Source organism: Felis catus, chromosome D1, assembly GCF_018350175.1.
Source record: "Felis catus isolate Fca126 chromosome D1, F.catus_Fca126_mat1.0, whole genome shotgun sequence".
NCBI classification, from domain to species: Eukaryota; Metazoa; Chordata; class Mammalia; order Carnivora; family Felidae; genus Felis; species Felis catus.
This window is the reverse complement of record NC_058377.1, coordinates 65,429,509-65,447,285: the sequence shown is the minus strand read 5'-3', so window position 1 is coordinate 65,447,285 and position 17,777 is coordinate 65,429,509. Positions and strand designations below refer to the sequence as shown.

General features: G+C 45.2%; 1 protein-coding gene across 9 annotated transcripts in view; it reads left to right on the top strand.

Annotated features, from left to right (window-relative positions):
- Positions 1-17,777, top strand: part of TRIM66 (tripartite motif containing 66) — a 57,084-nt gene that overhangs the window by 8,568 nt on the left and 30,739 nt on the right. For 3 of the 9 annotated variants that reach the window (XM_006937075.4, XM_045038925.1, XM_019812029.3), the window contains one exon: positions 17,050-17,153. In XM_006937075.4, the coding sequence (XP_006937137.2) occupies positions 17,145-17,153 (9 nt within the window). In that variant the 5' untranslated portion in view covers positions 17,050-17,144. The other 6 variants (XM_045038926.1, XM_045038927.1, XM_019812026.3 and 3 more) reach the window with 6 other exon arrangements.

Sequence of the window (17,777 nt, the reverse complement as noted above, 5' to 3'; positions counted from 1 at the left end):
GCAGATGATGTGTTGCTGAACTAAATTGCTATTACAGTTTAAATGTGGTGCTCCCGGTGTGGCCAGGTGTGGCAAACTTTTGCCAGGGTGATGATGGCTTAATTTCCCTATCTCCTACATCTGTTCCAAGCACGATGAAACATTCCTCACCACATGCCACAATGTTATTGAGACTTCATGTGGCAAGAATACATCATTTACATATCAAGGCTGCCCCTTTCTCTTCCCATTTGCCTGAGACAAATAAGTGCATGGTGTGAATTAGATCCTAAACTCTTAACACTGCCTCTAAAATCTTGTTGAGGTGGATATGTAGATGAACTGGAACATTTATAGATTTAAAAATTCTTATCAGAATACTAATTTTAAAAAATAGTGAGGAGAACTCACAAAAATATGTGTGTTGGACCTTAGCTTGAGAAATATTTCAGTAGTAAGGGTGTGAAGTCCAATTTTGAATTTGAATTTGAACTTTGCTATTTGCCATCTGTCTTTGTGCAATTACCCAAACTCTCTGAACCTCAGTTTCCTCAGCCTGTCCTTCATGGTTTTACTGAATTCATAGAAGTATCATAATGCCTATCTCTAAGAGTAGTTGTGAGGTTTGAGATAAAGCATATAAAGCACCTGGTATAAACTTGGCTTTTAATACATTTCCTTTTCTTTTCCAAAATCTTGGACCAGGCTTGCCCACTAATAAAAAGAAGCACAGGTAGATCTTGGACACTTTTGAAGGCAAACAAACCTTGTAAGAAACACACAACCTAGCAGACCTCTCTAGGCTTTATTTTCCACAGTGGAGATGCTAGACTCTCTCTTTGAGCTCAAGTGAGAGTTTGGGGCTGAGCCCTGCAGGTTTCAGGGCACGAACCTCCAGTTCTCAGAGTCCTCTCTGGCCTGTCCAGGAACATCCCCCACCCCAAAGAAATTAATCACTCTGCTTTGTGCTTCACTTAGAGGCAGTGGAGCTTGCTCACTCTGCATGCTGCTTCATACCTGAGGAGGTCGTTGCAAGAGCCCTGGTCCTGGGCACGGTCATGGGCATGGGGTCAGATATGGGTATGAGCTTTATGGGGCTGCCACTAGTTGACCAGAAACACAAGAGTGGTCATATGGAGCCCGTGGTACTGGCCTGTTCATTGTGCCGACAGAACCTGCAGGCTGTCGGTGCCTGACTCCTACCCTGCCAGCATTTGCTCTGTAAGGACTGCTTCCAGGGCTTGATCCAGGGTCTGAGGCAGGTTGCCAAGGCTTGTGGGACTGTCTCAGATGGTAAGTACAAAAGTACCACAGGTTCCCCTCCACATCATAGGTCTCTTCCTGTTTCATAGGAACCGAACTTCAAGTGTAGAAAGAATCGGAATTTAAATGCCCAAGGGACACTCATTGCTGAGTGCAACTCTTTAGGGAATCTGTGAGACAAAGCAAATCCTCCTGATGCCTGCTATATCTGTTTTGTAAGCTGGGACTCGCCATGCTTGGGATTTCCTTAAATTGGTGGCAGACCGAGAAACCTGGGAAGGTGTTGATTCAAGGTTTGGCTGGCTCCCCAGACAGAGAGGATGTGTGTCCTGGCTCACTAAACTTCCCAGGCGAGGCGGAGGGAGAACTGCTGGCCCCCTAGGATTGGTCAGGACCTGATTATGAACAGACGCACACTGACTAGCAACCATTCACCAGTTAAATTGCTGCTTAGTGGGAGGAGCTTGTGTCTCACTTCTGAACGTCAGGTTTCCTAGGGAACAGTCTCATTGAGGACTGTGAGGCCTTGGAGACAGGAACCAGATCCCTTCATCTCAGCGTTCTAGCACAGGCATGCAACAGAGGTGCAGTCTCTGTTGGGTGAACTTGGAGGATGAGAAAGTCAAACAAGTAGAGAGTATTTAGGAACATCATCTTTATTTTTGTTATCTGCAGTATTGTTAAAGTGATTTGTGGCACAAGTCTAGGCTCCTTGAGGCATTGTAGCAGTGCAGTTGTCCTTAGGTATGAATTTGGGGACCTCTAAATCCTTGGGTAAACTGTGTAACCTCTCTGGGCTCTTTTGTGAGTTTGGAGCACAGAAAAGATAGTGTACGTTGATTTTAAAAATTAATGTCTGGGGGTGCCTGGGTGGCTCAGTCCGTTGAGCATCCGACTTCAGCTCAGGTCATGATCTCGCAGTCTGTGAGTTGGAGCTCCACGTTGACAGCTCAGAGCCTGGAGCCTGCTTCAGATTCTGTCTCCCTCTCTCTCTGCCCCTCCCCCACTCTCTGTCTCTGTCTCTCAAAAATAAATAAATGTTAAAAAAATAAAACTTAATATCTGATTTTTAAACTTAAATTTCATTCTTCCTTAACTTTTTAATTTTACCTTATAAATCTCATTCTATTTATGTGGCAAATTTTAACAATCATTTTTAAAAGGACTTTATTAATATTTGAACATATTTACAAACTTAGCTAATAATTGCTTTCATAAGTTAAACGTATTTTATTTTTCTTTTTTTAAAAAAATGTTTATTATTTTGAAAGAGAGAGAGAGAGAGAGCAAATGAGGGAGGGGCAGAGGGAGAAGGAGAGAGAGAATCCCAAGCAGGCTCTACGCTGTTAGCAGAGCCTAACACAGGGCTTGATCTCACAAACTGTGAGATCATGACCTAAGCTGAAATCAAGAGTTGGACACTTAACCCACTGAGCCATCCAGGCACCTCATATTTTATTCTTTTTTTTTTTTTTAAGTATTTCAATTGTCTAGCAAATAAACATTCCTAATTAAAGGACACTTGGAAATCTAATAAGTTAAATTTATAAACATGGTGAATCTTAAATATGTCTTAAAAAGTTCCTTTAGAATATATAAAGAACTTCTACAACCCAACAATAAAAAAAATCAAACAACCTAATTTAACAACGGGCAAAGAACTTGAATAGACATTTCTCCAAACAGGATATACAAATGGCCAATGAGCACACAAAAAGATGCTCAGTATCACTAATCTTTAGGGAAATACAAATCAAAACCACATGGGATGCCACCTCATACCCATTAGGATGGCTACTATTAAAAAAAAAAAAAAGAACAGAAAATAACCAGTGTTGGTGAGGATATGGAGAAAGTGAATCCTTGTATATTATTAGTGGGAATATAAAATGGTATAGCTTCTGTGGAAAACAGCACAGCCATTCCTCAAAAAATTAAAAAATAGAATTACCATATGGTCCAGCAATTCTGCTTCTAGGTGTATACCAGAGAGAATTAAAGAATTTAAAGCAGGGACTCAAAGAAGTATTTGTACACCTGTGTTCAAAGCAGCATTATTCACATGGCCAAAAGGCAGAAGTAACCCAGGTGTCCACTGAAAGATGAATGGATAAACAAAATGTGGTGTATAGGTACAATGGAATATTATTTAGTCTTAATAAGGAAGAAAATTCTGACACATGTTATAGCATGAATGAACCTTGAGAACATCATACTAAATAAAATAAGCCAGTTACAAAAAAACAAATAGTTGGGACGCCTGGGTAGCTCAGTCGGTTAAGCGTCCGACTTTGGCTCAGGTCACGATCTCATGGTCCGTGAGTTCAAGCCCCGCGTCAGGCTCTGTGCTGACAGCTCAGATCCTGGAGCCTGCTTCAGATTCTGTGTCTCCCTCTCTCTCTCTGCTCCTCCCCTGTTCATGCTCTGTCTCTCTCTGTCTCAAAAATAAATAAACATTAAAAAAAAAAAAAAAAACCAAATAGTCTATGATTCTTTTACATGAGGTACCTAGAGTAGTCAAATTCATAGAGACAGAAAATAGAATGGTGGTTGCCAGCGACTGGGGGGAGTGGGGAATGGAGAGTTGTTGTATAATGGTATTGAGTTTCAGTTTTGCCCATGTTTTAATCAGGTTTGTTGTTTTTGTTGAGTTGTAGGAGTTCTTTATATATTAGGGGTGCTAGACCCTTATCAGATAATATGATTTGTAAATATTTTCTCTCATTCAGTGGGTTGGACTTTTGTTCTGTTAATAGTGTCCTTTGATGCATAAAAGATTTGAATTTTGCTAAAGTCCAACTTCTCTATTTTTGCTTTTGTTGCCTGTGCTTTTGGTGTCATATCCATGAAATCATTGCCAAATCCATTATTGTGAAGCTTTTCCTCTGTATTTTCTTTTAAGAGTTTTATAGTTTAACTCTTATGTTTAAGTCTTTGATCTCATTTGGGATTTTTAACATGAACTAATTATGCATGTCTCAAGGCTTTGTGTGGCTCTCAAGTCGAAAATTAAATCATACTAATGACAATTATTAGAATCATAGTGTTTATTTGCCAAGTTATTTGAAGTGTAATGGAGAATAAAAATATAAGCCTTGGTGTCAATGTATTTGGGCATATGAGTGTGAGTTCTAATCTGCCTGCCACTTAGTAGTTGGACAGCTTGGGCAAGTTGTCTTGCTTATGAAATGAGGATGGTAATAGTAGTAATTAACTTAAAGGATTGTTATGAAAATGAAATGATAACATACACATAGAACATTCTGTGCTACTCATAGTATATAGTAATAAGACAAGAAACATAAAAAAATACTATTATTTAGAACTTTTGAAACTGAAGTGGAAAAAAAATCTGTTAGATGTGAACATGCTTGATTTAGAACAAGAAAGACAATTTCTTTTCCTTTTTTTTTTTTTTTTTGAGAGACAATTTCTTAAATATGTGGCATCTTATATTCCTTGGTATATCTTATGGTCTGGCTAGGCCTTTGCTACCTTCCATATTTGCGTTTATGGATGAAGAGTAGAATCAGCTTCCATGACTACTTGGAGATTTTAGGACTCTATGCTGTGTGGTATTTGTTGGTTTGTATGTTTGTCTGCTTCATGGGTATTTGACTTCTGTGTAGCTGGCTCTATGGCATTTAGGGTACAGAGATGAAAAGGCAGGGCCCTTGTCCTCAAGAAACTCATGTTCTGTTGAAGGGCAAATAACTAGACAGATGATTATAATATGGTGCGGCAGGGGTGTGAAGAGAAGGTTGTTGAAAGTTCAGGCATAGCAGCAATGCCTCTGGGAGGTTCTCCACGGACCCAGTCTGGTGGATATCAGTTGCTTACTGAATGTTTTCTGAAGAACTAAAAGAATGGTACCCAAATGAGCTGCTTCATGAAAAGGAGAGCTGTGCTCTCTCTCTGGTAGGTCTAGTGAGAGACCCAATACCTGAACTTGATTTCTGGTCCATAATTTGAGAAGCCGTGCTCTGGGAGTCTGGTTCTTTGGAAAGAGCTTTAAGCACTTCCACTTTGTCCAGCAGAGTAGGGGCACATACTTGCTAAAATGCTTGTTGTATTGCTGTCAATCTGGAGTTTTCAAAAGTAAAATGTGGAAGCAGGTAGAGAGGAGGTGAGTAGAGGCTGAAGAATAAATAGGGTGCATCAGTGCCTCCAGCCATATGCCAACAGTGCATGGGGATATGTCATTTTCCATAAATCTAGTTCTGCTAGTTGCTGGGCAGAGCTGAGCATTGCTGTGTTGCATCGGCTGTGTGCCTGGGCTCGGGTACTGGCCAGCTGGTTTCCAACTCCAGTCCCTCGGTGGAGCCTTCCCATGCCTGCACTTCTGCACTGGTACTTGGCACTGGGGAGGACATGAGGTGGGCATCTTATTCAACTGGACCGAGTCTTTCAACTCTACAACTCCACAGCCCAACACAGAACCTGACACAGGATGGGGGCTCAGGTGAATATTTATTGATCGAATAATTTAATCACTGGATTCACAGAGATCTCCCATGGCTCTTACCTGGAAGGAAGACTGTTTCACTTGTGACACTGCCCCTTTCTACTTCTCAGGTTGCAAGGTGCACATATATTTTTCAAGCACCTGCAGAGACTGCACTAGGTACTCGTGCCTGTATTATCTTTTCTAAACTTTGCAATCACCCTATAATTAGGCATTCCCATTTTACAGATGAAAAACCTGGGGATTGTGAATATGTAAGGTCTAAGGTCCAAAACAACTGCTAAATGTCAGCTCAGGTCAAACCTGTCTTCAAAGCTTGTGATCTGCACTGTAGCACTTCGCTCTGGGAAAGATTTCAACCGGAATCACTGAACTGATGGAGACTCTGCGGAAAATCTTTGAGGAAAGAACCAATGGTGCAGCCTGAGTCATCAGGTGCACATCTTTAATGAGGCCACAGCTTAGCTGAGATTCCCTCCCCTCCCCCCCCCCCCCCCCCCCCCCCCCCCCAGCAACTCCAGCACAGTGGGAAGTGTGTCTACATTAGGTCTCTGCCTCTAAGGAGACCAGCTGGGCAAAGTCTTCAAAAGGTAGTGATGGGGACCAGAGCAAAGGCAGCTCTGTGCTGAGCACACAATGGCTTAGCCATGCAGTGGGATGACTGGAGCTGAAGGCTCTGTGCAGAAAGGCTGGATATTGGAAGTGGATTTACTCAGCCAATGAGAATATCTATTTGGGACTATTTGCCTTTAAGCCTAATTGAAAATGGTCCCAGGTCAAACTCTATCTGAGAAGTTAGCCATTGAGTCACAAAGTGATACTTTAAAATGTAGCAAGCTCTGAAGGGAGCTGGTGGGCCTGAAACTGACATTTACCATGTGTCTTCAAAATTCTCAGGATTCCTGTAGCTCTATTTGTTGTTTTAGGGAAGAAAGGCAATTAATTGGATATTTCCTTCCCCAGGTAAGTAAAAGGAACATTGTTCTTTCTTTTCAAATCTACTAAAAGACAAATCCTAGCGGAGAGACCTTGATTCTGATTTCTAAGTTTTAGAATCTACTTGTTTAGTATTTTACTTTTCCTGTTATCAATGTGGGTGATTTGTGAGATGTGAGCAGAACCCTGGTATGGAAGTCATGGCCTTTGGAGCTCAGTCTGGACTCCGGCACTAATTGGGCAATCCCAGGTCTTCTCTGGCTTTCAGGGCTGGACTTGAAGAGCTCTAAGAACACCAAATAACCACGATAGCCTCATGCTTCCCAAAACTAGTGATGGGTGACAGCACATCCCTTGTAAACTACAGATGCTGAAAAGGGGAGCAATCTCTGTCCCTTGGTGGGCAGGTCTTGGGACTTTGGGAAGATCCAAAGAGAGGGAACTGATGCAACATGCTACAACCTCAGAGTCAGAGAAGGAAATGATGATCTTAATGAGAGCTCAGCTGGAGGGGCTCTTAATGGCCTGGGGTGAGAGTGGGAGGCAGCAGGGGTGAGATCTCAGCTATAGGAGCCTGGAAGGCAGAGTTGTTTGCCCAGTCCAGGTACTGAACTGTGTCCCCAACCATTGTGGGGTCTGTTGTGGGCAGTGACCCAAGTCTCCTAGGTGGAGGGTAGCCAGCTGAGCTGGGCTGAGCTGAGTGTGCAGCAGGTGCAGAAGCTGGAGCTCCGGAGCCCTATCAGTGGGATGGCTTTTTAGTTCATGAACAGTTTCCTCACCTTAATTGGCTCTCCAGGGCCCTGGGAGTAGCACCAGCACCTCAGAACAGTACCCGTTACTGGGAGAGCAATTCCCTTGGTAACGGGAAGGAGGCAGGCTGTATTCTCGGGGATATGCTGGCTGCTGCCGACACTGCTTGGGAGGATATAGCTAGAGCAGATTTGCTGAGGGAGGGAGTTCAAGGTGGTTGTGATTGATGGATAGGGTCTTGGAGGTGACCCTTGTCTGCTGGAGCTCTCTCATTCAAGGGGGACCAGCCATGGTTGACTGCTGTGGAGGCTAAAGAGCAGGAAAGACCCTTGGAGCTTATCTCTAATCCCTCACTGAATAAATGGGGCATCAGGAGTCCAGAAAGCATTAGAATCCTGCTGAATGCCATAGTTGTTACAGAGCCAGAAAGAAAATTCATCTCCTTTGCCTGCCAATCCAGGGTTTGCCCGGGCTTGAGGGCCAGTAGGAACTGCAGACCTAGAGTAGCCTGCTGCCCTTTGTTCTTCCACTGTCTCTCTGTCCAGGCCCAGTTGGAGATGGAGACAGTGGCTTTGCATGGAGTGTCACTGAAGTCCTTGGATTGACTCTTGAGATTTGAAGGGAAGGATATAGAGGTGCCAATCTATCAGATGAGATGAGCCCAGATTCCTCCCACTTGTATCTTCTGCATTCTGTTCTGGGTTCTTTCTTGGCACCGAAAGCTTGTTTCAGTCAGGTGGTCCCCTTGGAGCATGGGCTCTGAAAGCTGTGAACCATCCATCTCCTCAGCCTATCACCTAGCTCTCATGCCCAGTTTCTGACTCTAGCTTAGATCCGCCACCTGGCTGTGCCCCACACTCTCTGGCTGTCCTTGCCTAACCTCACTTTACCTATTGCCTCTGTGCATTATGTTCCTAAATCCTCTAGCCTCAACCCTGACCACTCTCTTCTATTGTGGGCTTGCATTTTGAGCTATCTAAAAGGCTCTCAGTTGCTTACAGTTCAAAACAGAAACTTAGCATGGCCTTCAAGGCTCTTCCTAATCTGACTCCAAGCTAATTTCAGAGCCTCATCTCTGTCACTCCTCCTGCATGAGCCAGCTTTACGAATCTTTCCCCTAGAGGCCTCACATTTTGACATCTGTAATCCTCTGTGTATGATGTTCCCTCCTCCTGAAGTGCCCTTTTCTTGTTAGTAACATCTTACCCCAAACTGAAGGTTGGCTCAAATGTGACCCAGTTATCATAACTTAGAAGACACAGGGTGGAGGTTAACTTGGGAATAAGCAGGACCCCATTACTGGAATTGAGCCCTTTGTAAAGGGTGAGGTTAGAACAATTTAATTTAAGTAGCTGTTGCTTTAGGCCAGGGGCCAGCATAGTTTTTCTGTAAAGGGCTAGATGGTAAATATATTTGGTTTTGTGGGTCATATAGGCTCTGTTACCGCTACTTAATTCTGCCACTGCAGCACAGACAATATGGGAATGGATGGGCATGACCGTGTTCCAGTAAATTTTTACTTACAAAAACAGGCAACCTGTGGTTTTCTGACCCCTGTTTTAGTCTCTGCCTGGGGAAATTGGATGGATTTGAACCTGTGAGTGACATCAAGTAGGAATATCCATATAGGAGCCAGGCAGGCCCAGGAAAATATGGAAGGAAATTTCAGGTAGGGAATAGTGTTAGGATGAGGCATGGAGAAAAGGGGAGGAGGCAAAGGAGGGAGTTAATTTTGGCTGCAATATAGGATTGTTTGAAGGAGAGAAGTGAGAACTCTGGAATGGAAATTTGAGGCCACGTTATGAAGGGTCTTGACCAATTTAAGCTGTAGGCAGTGGGGAGACACTGGATACTTTGGTCAATGAATACGATCAAATACGTATTTTTAAAAAGTATTCTGGTTCAGTGAGAAGAATGATTGGAGGAGACAAGACTGGATGCAGAAAGCCCTGCTAGGAGGCTACTGTAGTTGTCCTGGCCATTGGTTCCAGATTACTGGTCCTCAAATGCCTAAGAATTACTTGGGTTACTCACCAAAAATATAGATTCTTGGTCCCACACCCACATACAAGAGATCTAGATTTGGCAGATTCAGGTTTTCTAACAAACCCTCAAGATTTGTGAATCACTGGTCCAGCAAAGCAGAATGAAGCCTGACCCAGAGAGGCTATGGATACCAGAGAAAGTGGGGCCCACATAAGATGGGATTTGGCAAGTACCCTCTTACTCCCTCTTATCTCTGTCTATGACAGCCCATCCATTTGACCCCTTTTTCTTCACACACCACCACTCCTTCCAACATCTTATTTTGGTCATGCCTTATTGGTTCTCTTTGAAACACTTCTGTCCCTTTCTTTCCATTTCTGCCCTTGTTCAGGGTCCCATCAATGCTAAACTGGACAAGGCTTCTCCCTGTGCCCCATCTCCAGTTCATCAGGATAATCATAAAGCCCAGCTTTGTCACTCTCCAGAGCCTTTGCTTTCAGGATAAAGGTGAAGCTCCTCAGTTTAGCATTCAGGGTCCTTCAGGAGCTTACTCTCCTACCGGTCTTTCCAAGCTTATTCCCTGCCACTTCCCATCTGTGCTTTTAAAATTTTCCTGTGCTCTGTGTTTTTGCAATTATTTTGTGCTTGTAGTCTTGCCTCATCCTAATGTCTTTCCTCTAATTCGACCCTGCTTTTCTTTCCCTTTTTTCTCCCTGCTTGTGTTTGACTGTATCTCCCTGGGGGGGTTAGAGTTAGCTGCCAAGGGACACCTCCCAGGACCTTTATGCATCACAAATGTGTGTCTTCCCCATCTGAAGTCCTAATCCTCCACTTGTGACGGACAATTGGTCACTATGGCAACTGACTGTGACGTCACAGGATAAGGACTTCAGGTGAAGTGGCAGGAGCAGGTGAGTGTGTAGGAGATAGATTTTAATGTCTGTCGAAGGCCTCCCCCCCACACCCTCCTTCAGTGCCGGGGGCATGGAGGGATATCTCGGGCTCCTGCTGATTTTTAAAAGGATGCGGTGAGAGTGTGTGCCTGGCATCTGCGTGCTGCAGCAGTGTGGGGCTGACAGAGTGTGTCAACTTGAGCTCTGGTTGTGCAGGCACCGCTGCTGCGTGAGCCTGTTATTCCATTCTGGATTGCTATTTTGATACCCAGATTGCATCATTCTTCCTACGTATAAACAGGGGGTCCCCAGGGCCCTGCAGCTACTCACTTCTCCACCAACACTGTTGTTGTGATGAGCTCTATTTAAATGAGCTGCCGGATCGGGGCAGATTCCAGCCATACATGAGCACTGTCATTTTGGGGAACATGGAGGGCTGAAGGATTTTTGGATCGAATCCTAAAAGGCTGAGAGTGATGGCCTCCCGAGCTGTGCAGAGGGCGACAGAGCTAGTTCCTGAAAGTTGAAAATCTCGTTTTCTTCCTTCTGAGCTTCTATTCCAAGGCACCCAGAGGATTAGGAAGGAGATGCAGCTAGGAAGAGAGTCGCCTCTTTGAGGTCTCCCTCTTGCTGTTCAGTTTGGGAAATTGCTGCAGAGCCTTCGAGATAAACAGGAACAGGAGGAGTCAACCAACCTTTTCTTGCAGGAGCATCTCAGGTGAGCTGGAGAAATGCAGCCCTGGCTGAGGATGTGTCAGAGAAAGGAGAGGACCCAGGGTGTTCCCCTTCCCCTACCCAGTGCCCAGTTCCCCAAGGGTTATTAGGCCCTGCAGCCCAGCTGGCTGCAGCACGCAGGGTGGGTGTTCCTGGGCACTTGGTAAACACTGTCCTCTGGGACCTGTGGTGGTCTCACCTGTCGCTCTTCTGACTTCTCTCCCAGGTGTTGCTCTAATCACAGGGCAACAGAGCCTCAGGTAAGCCTGCTGGCAGCCAGGGGCAGGAGCAGCAGTTACCTTAAGATCAAAATTTGCCTTTCTAGCAGGGACTGGGCATCTTGGGAATGGGTGCAATGTATTTCTAGAGGGGGTTGATGCTTTGAGTTATGGGCTGGAGGAAGGCTGCTGGGGCTTGTGTTGTGGGGGGCTTAGCTTATGCCTTGTGCCCTGGGGCTCCCCTCGGGTGGGAGGGCAGGAGTGAGGATGGCCAACATGCCAGAGGATACTACCACAGAGTAGTTTTTCTCTCCTTGCCTAGTGATTGGCAGAGGCTTGTGGAGTAGAATGTCTTACTTGTGGATACAGAGGTAGGTAATCAAGGACTGCCCAGTGGTTCAAGGCAGCACCTACATTTTACAAGGGCTCTGTGGTTTTCAGGTAAGTCCCTCCCTCTCTCTGGCCTCCATGTCACCATCTGTATGGTGAGGGAATTGGCTACTTGAACAGCGCAGAGCTAGGTCTGTCCAGCGTTGGTTCTACAGGTGAGAACTGGCAGGGGAGCATCAGGCTGCCTCAGAGGATCCCACTGCTCTGTTGGGAGTCCGAGCTTGGGCTCCAGCTGTAAAGTTCCTTGGAGCCCTGGACAAGAGCTGTAGAATGAAGGGCTTCTTAACCCTCGGTGAGTTTCTTGGCACCAGGCTCAGGCTTATGTGACGGGGGTTTTTGTGCCCCTCCTGGTGGGCTGAGCTGACCCAATGCTAGCTTTCTTGAGACCTCCCTGGGATATCTCTCCCACCATAACCCCCTGGTGCCCAGGTTGCCTTGGCCCTGCTGTTCACGTCTGAAGGGTGGACTACCCAGTCTTGACTCCTGTCCCTTGCTGCCTCACTCAGTCCGGAGCAGAGCGCACCCTAGGCCCCAGCAGCCATGCTTGTAGTGCCAAAGCTCAGGCAGCACCCTAAGTCTGCCCCTGGGTCCTTCAGTAGAGCTGGGAGTTAGGGGGGGCAGGAGGTGTCCTCCAGCTCACTGCTGGTCCCCAGGGTACCCACGTATCAGGACACCTGCTGTCTGGTGGGAATGTGCCCTTTTCTCTTCCTTGCCAGAGGGGAAATACATCACCTCCACGTTCAAAATGTTTCCTAACTTTGTGGAGCCTCTTTAAAACTGGCCGATTCTGCCTTCCTCAGCCGCATGGTGTGGGGAAAGAGCTATCAGACTTAGGCACAGGGGTAGGAGAGACTCTCTCTAAGGTGCTGGTTCTCAAACATGGTTGTATGTTGTAATCACCTGGGGAATTTTAACAAATATTTATGCCTGGATTCCACCTCCTAAAACTCTGATTTAATTGATGTGGAATGGACATCAGGATGTTTAAAGTGCCCCACAGGATTCAAATATGTAACAAAGTTCGAGAACCACTGGTTCTATAATATGAAACTGTCCCCAGATTTATTACCACGCAGAAAAACGCTTCTTCGCCTGCCTTTTCTCAAGGAGTCTATTTTATAAAACTTTAAACACAGATGGGGCTGGCTTCCCAGCTCCTTCCTTCTGGATTCCCATAATCCAAAGCTGGGTCCAGGTCATAATTAGAGTCTGATCATTATTATGGCATGTTTTACTTATAATAAAAGTATCTAATTAAAATAAAATTACCTTGTTTACATTTGAATTAGAGAGATATAGCATAATGGAAAGGGGTGGATTTTAATTTTTTTAATGTTTGTTTATTTTTGAGAACGGGAGACAGAGTGCAATCAGGGAGGGGCAGAGAGAGAGGGAGACATAAAATCTGAAGCAGGCTCCAGGCTCTGAGCTGTCAGCACAGAGCCAGATGCGGGGCTCAAACTCATGGACCGCGAGATCATGACCTGAGCCAAAGTTGGATGCTTTACTGACTGAGCCATCCAGGTGCTCTGGAAAGGGGTGGATTTTAGAGGCAGGGAGACTTGATTTCCAATCACGGCTCTGCTGCTGTTTCATATGATCTTTGCCAGATGACAACTTCTTAGAGCCTCAGTCTCCCCAGCTATGAAATGGGGATAATGTCTGCCTCTCAGAGGTGGTTTGATGATTAACTGAGATAACATGCATAAAGTGTCTCGTGCAGGGAGTGGTGGTAAAAGAATGATCCACCCCAGGGACGGGAGTGCTCATTCTTATGACAGGTGGACTGAATGCCTTCAGCTTTCAGAACTTCTCTCCCAGGCTCGTAGGTCCCCAGAAGAACCTCTGGGGCCTGTGACTTCTTCATTCAGGAGGCAGGAACCCCACTTCCTCTAGGGATAGTGGTGTGTGGCCTTTGGGCCCTGGCTCTCCATTGCTCAGAATTGATGTTTCTGTGTATGAAATAAAAGCTTAAGGCTTGAATAATCCTGATAGAAAAAAAAGAAACATATCTAAATATTTTGTGCAATATGTGATTTAAATATGTATTGATGACTAAATATTAAACATTAAATTTTAAATATTATAAGCAGATGTTTGGTTATTTTGTATATACATCTGTAGCCCTAGGGGTTCATGTATTATAGTTGTCTAAAATAAAACTTTATTTTGGGATTCGCACTGAAGAATGGGGAACCCCCTTGAAACAAAAGCTCAAGGTTAACACAGTTTGATGGGGGCTAGGGGCCTTCTGAAGGAAGATAAGAATTTCTGGACAAAGATGTCATGACCCAAAGAGAGCACATGTCCTCTGTGTCCACTCTGGGCCCCACAGCCTCCCTGGGGCCTGCTTGTACCAATGCCGTGGTGGTATTCCATCTCTGCTGTCTGCCACGACAGCCCCTTGTCAGATGGGATGACTTTTAGATGTAGGCCTCCCCTAAGCCATAAGCCTGTCCCCTGACTTGCTGACAAAGACGATCGGCAGGTCACTGTTTGGCTATCTGTCCCATCCAGTCTTGCCCAGGGGAATATTTCTGGAGCTTGGGTACATTAGGCAGAGGAAGCGGGTTGGATAATCCATACTTCCCTGCTGTTCCTGTTCCCCTCATATTAAGGATGTAGACAATAAGGTTCAGGGGAAAGAGGTCACTTACCTAAGGTTACACAGATAGTGCCAGCCCTAGACCTGGAACCCACATCTCCCAATTCACAGCCTTTCACAGCTCTAGATCAGACCTGATTCCTTTATCATCCTGGCTGGCTTTTTTCTCATCACCCTGAAAACCTCCAGATGGCTTCTTACTACTTTCAGTGGCTGTGAGTGCAAGGAATACGCATGGGATACCCAAACCCCAAAGAAATATAATTGTCCAATCTGCTAAAAATTATGCAATATCTTTTAGTGCCAATTGTGGATTATTTTTGTATGCAGACATATGAACAGATAGTTAAAATGCAATGTGATATTTGTCATACTAGAAGGATGTTCAGGGTGCTGTGGGAACCCAGAAGAGGGAATAATTAACTCATCCTGAGGGAAATCAACCCTGCTTCTTAAAGGCAGAACATTTGAACAGGTTTGAAAGGATGAATAGGAGTTTATTTGAAAAGGAGGGGAGCAAGAAAGAGTATTTCAGGGAGAGGGAACAGCACTCTCATAAACAGAGTTATGCAGAGGTTTGACAATCTGAAGACAGCAAAGATATTTGCCCCAGCAAGGACACAGGGTGTGAGGCAGGTGAAGCTGAAGATAAGATTAGAGTGAAGTAAGGCCATCTTGAGCACCAAGATGAGGATTTTGGCATTTATGGCCAGGGGCAGTAGAGGATGTGCTATGAAGCCTTGTCTGATCTATTCAGTTGTTTCTCCCTTTTTTCCTTGATGCTAATGAGACTAATGTTTGGGCATCTGTTACCAGGGGGTTAGAAGCCTTGTGGAAATTATTTTCAACATTTACAGCAGTGTTTCTGACCTGGGGGTAGATAAGAGGAGTCTCTTCAGGGTGAGCCAAATGGAAGAGAGGGACAGTCACCCAATTCCCCTGGATGATGACACCTATGAAGAGCATTCTTCTTTGCCTCTGGCCACTGTTCCTGACAGGCAGGAGAATGTCTTAGGGATTGCAGATCCATGGCTCTGTGAGGGGTGTGTGTGGGGGGGTGGGGGGTGTCTCTTCAGTGGGGGGAAGGGGAGGACAAGTATTGAATTATTACTTTGCATGATTTGGTGGATTTTGGTTTTTCCAGGATAGATCAGTTAGCTTTTGCTCCATTATAAGGCACTCAAGACTTAGTAGTTTAAAAATACTGATTCTATAGGTCAGCAGTTTGGGCTAGGACTCTCTGGCTGGTTCTTTGGGGCTTGGCTGGGCTTGGCTAGGCTCCACTGTGCTCACTCCTTTGTCTGTATTCAGCCAGTGAGTCATTTGGGGCTAACTGGTTTATGACGGCTTCAAGTGAGCACTAGAGAGAACCGAGGCCTCTGTCTGCGTAGTCTTTCATCCAGCAATCTAACCTGGGGTCGTTCAGGTAGAAGTCTTAGAGTTCTGAGGGCAGAGCTAAATCATACAAAGCCACTCGAGGCCTAGGCTTAGAACTGGTTCAAAATCACTTTTGTGGCTTTCTTTTGGCCAGAGTACATGATGAAGGTGGCCTAGCTTCAAAGGATGGAGAATAGACTCCATGCTAGAGCATGGATGCAGGGGGGTTGTGGGGGTGGGGGGAGAATTTATGGTTATTTTTTCACTCTACCTCTCAGACTATCTGACTTCCATCACTTGGGAGAGTTGATAATTGAGGTCATTGCCTTGCCATAAATGGGATATGAGAAATGTTTTGATTTCAAAGTCAACGTTCGTGGAGGATCAGGTGCTTTCTCAAGTATTATTTAATTTAAACCTTGCAACTCTTATTTTCCCTTCCTATTTCACACGTGAAGAAACAGGACACCTGAGAAGCTAAGTGAGATTAAGTGACTTGCCCAACCAAGGTCACTGGGTGGTAAACCTTGTGTTTAGATGTAAGTTTGTCTAACTGCAGGTCTAGAGCAACTGCCATTGTATCATTTCGATGATATGAGGCAGAAAATACTATGGTGGTACCGCTGCATTCTCTGTCATAGCCACCCCTTTCCAGGTGGCCCTCATGCCTGGGCACAGGCACCTGGCCCTCCCCAGGAGCCGCATTTCCTTGCACCCAGTGAGCTTCCTGCTCTGGAGGTGGGCCCGAAGAGCACTCTGGTCTCCAGGGTGGCAGTCTATGTTGCTTATGTAGTTCGGGAACCCCGTATACTGAGGAAAGTGTTGGAGATGTTTACATTTCCCTGGGGAGAGGGGATAGGGCAAAATGTTCGTGTACCCAGGTGAAGCATAGGACTAGGGCATGCAATATGGACTAGGTGGGGAAGGCCCCACAAAATCTCTGTGAGCCCCATGGGCAGACTGATTGGTATTGGCAGTAAGAAGAGAAAAATATCTGCTAGATGAGCAGACAGAGAGGCCTTGCATTCTGTGGGAAGAGCTTTCTAGAAGCTCTGGCTTTGAGATCTTTATAGTAGTTCTGCTGTGTGGTAACCTTAGTGGCTGGATCTGTGTCCTGGGATAAACTGACCCCCTGGAGCTTAGCCAATAATGGGAGGTTGGGTCTCAGAGCTGGGCAATGAGGAGTGGGAGCAGCAGGAAGGCACCCAGTTAATCAGAAGCAGAACAGGTAGCATGGCTTGTGAGGAAGTCGGGAAGGTGGATGTGAGGAGGTCTGTAGGGCCGGCCCCTAAAGGAGTGGTCATGTCCAGAGTACCTAGATGGTAAGTGCAGACTATGACATCAAACACAGGTCATTTTGGCGCGAGGGGTTTTGACACATGCCTTGGTGTTGTGTAGTAGAAAGCCTTGTGTCTAGGCCTTATGTATAATCTGCCATGTTGCCCTGACTCTGCTTTTTTGCCCCCTTCCCAGAGCTCATCTCCTGTCCTGGGTGTAAGCAAGTGGACCTCACCAGGGATGTAACTGAGCATTTTTTTCTGCAGTGCTTTTCTACTGGGCAATCCAAGATGGCCAGGGTAAGTCAGGACAAGACAACAACTGATCCTTTTCAGAAATCTGTGGGGCCCCTGTCCGTAAGTTCATCTATTCACCCATCACTTCATCTGACTTGTTACCCCTCCATCAATTTGCCTAATCTTCCTTCCTTCCTTCCTTCCTTCCTTCCTTCCTTCCTTCCTTCCTTCCTTCCATCCATCCCTCCATCTAAAGAGAATTAAAATATTTGAGTTGGGGGAAGTAAAATGGGGCTATTTTTCTCTCTCTTACAGCTCTGACTGAAAAATATTAGTACTGATCTTTTATTTCCTTTTTTCTTCCCCTCAGTTGAAACTTATACACCAGCTAAATGGGTTAATCAATCTTGCCTATATTTAGCAACTAATACCTCTTTTTCTGAGTTTCTGCAATTTTACATCACTTACTGCCTGGCACCTACTGTTCCTTTCTCCTCTGGGGTATTCCTGGCACTACATTTTCTTCATTTGCCAGTGTACTTACTTGATCCTGTATTGAATTCTTAGTGAATGTCTGACATGTGCCAGGCCCTGTGCTGGGTGCTAGGGAGACAAACGTCCATGTTCTCTACTCTCAAGGAATTCATAGTTTAATGAGTAACACTTGTATTTCTCTTCTTTTTTTCC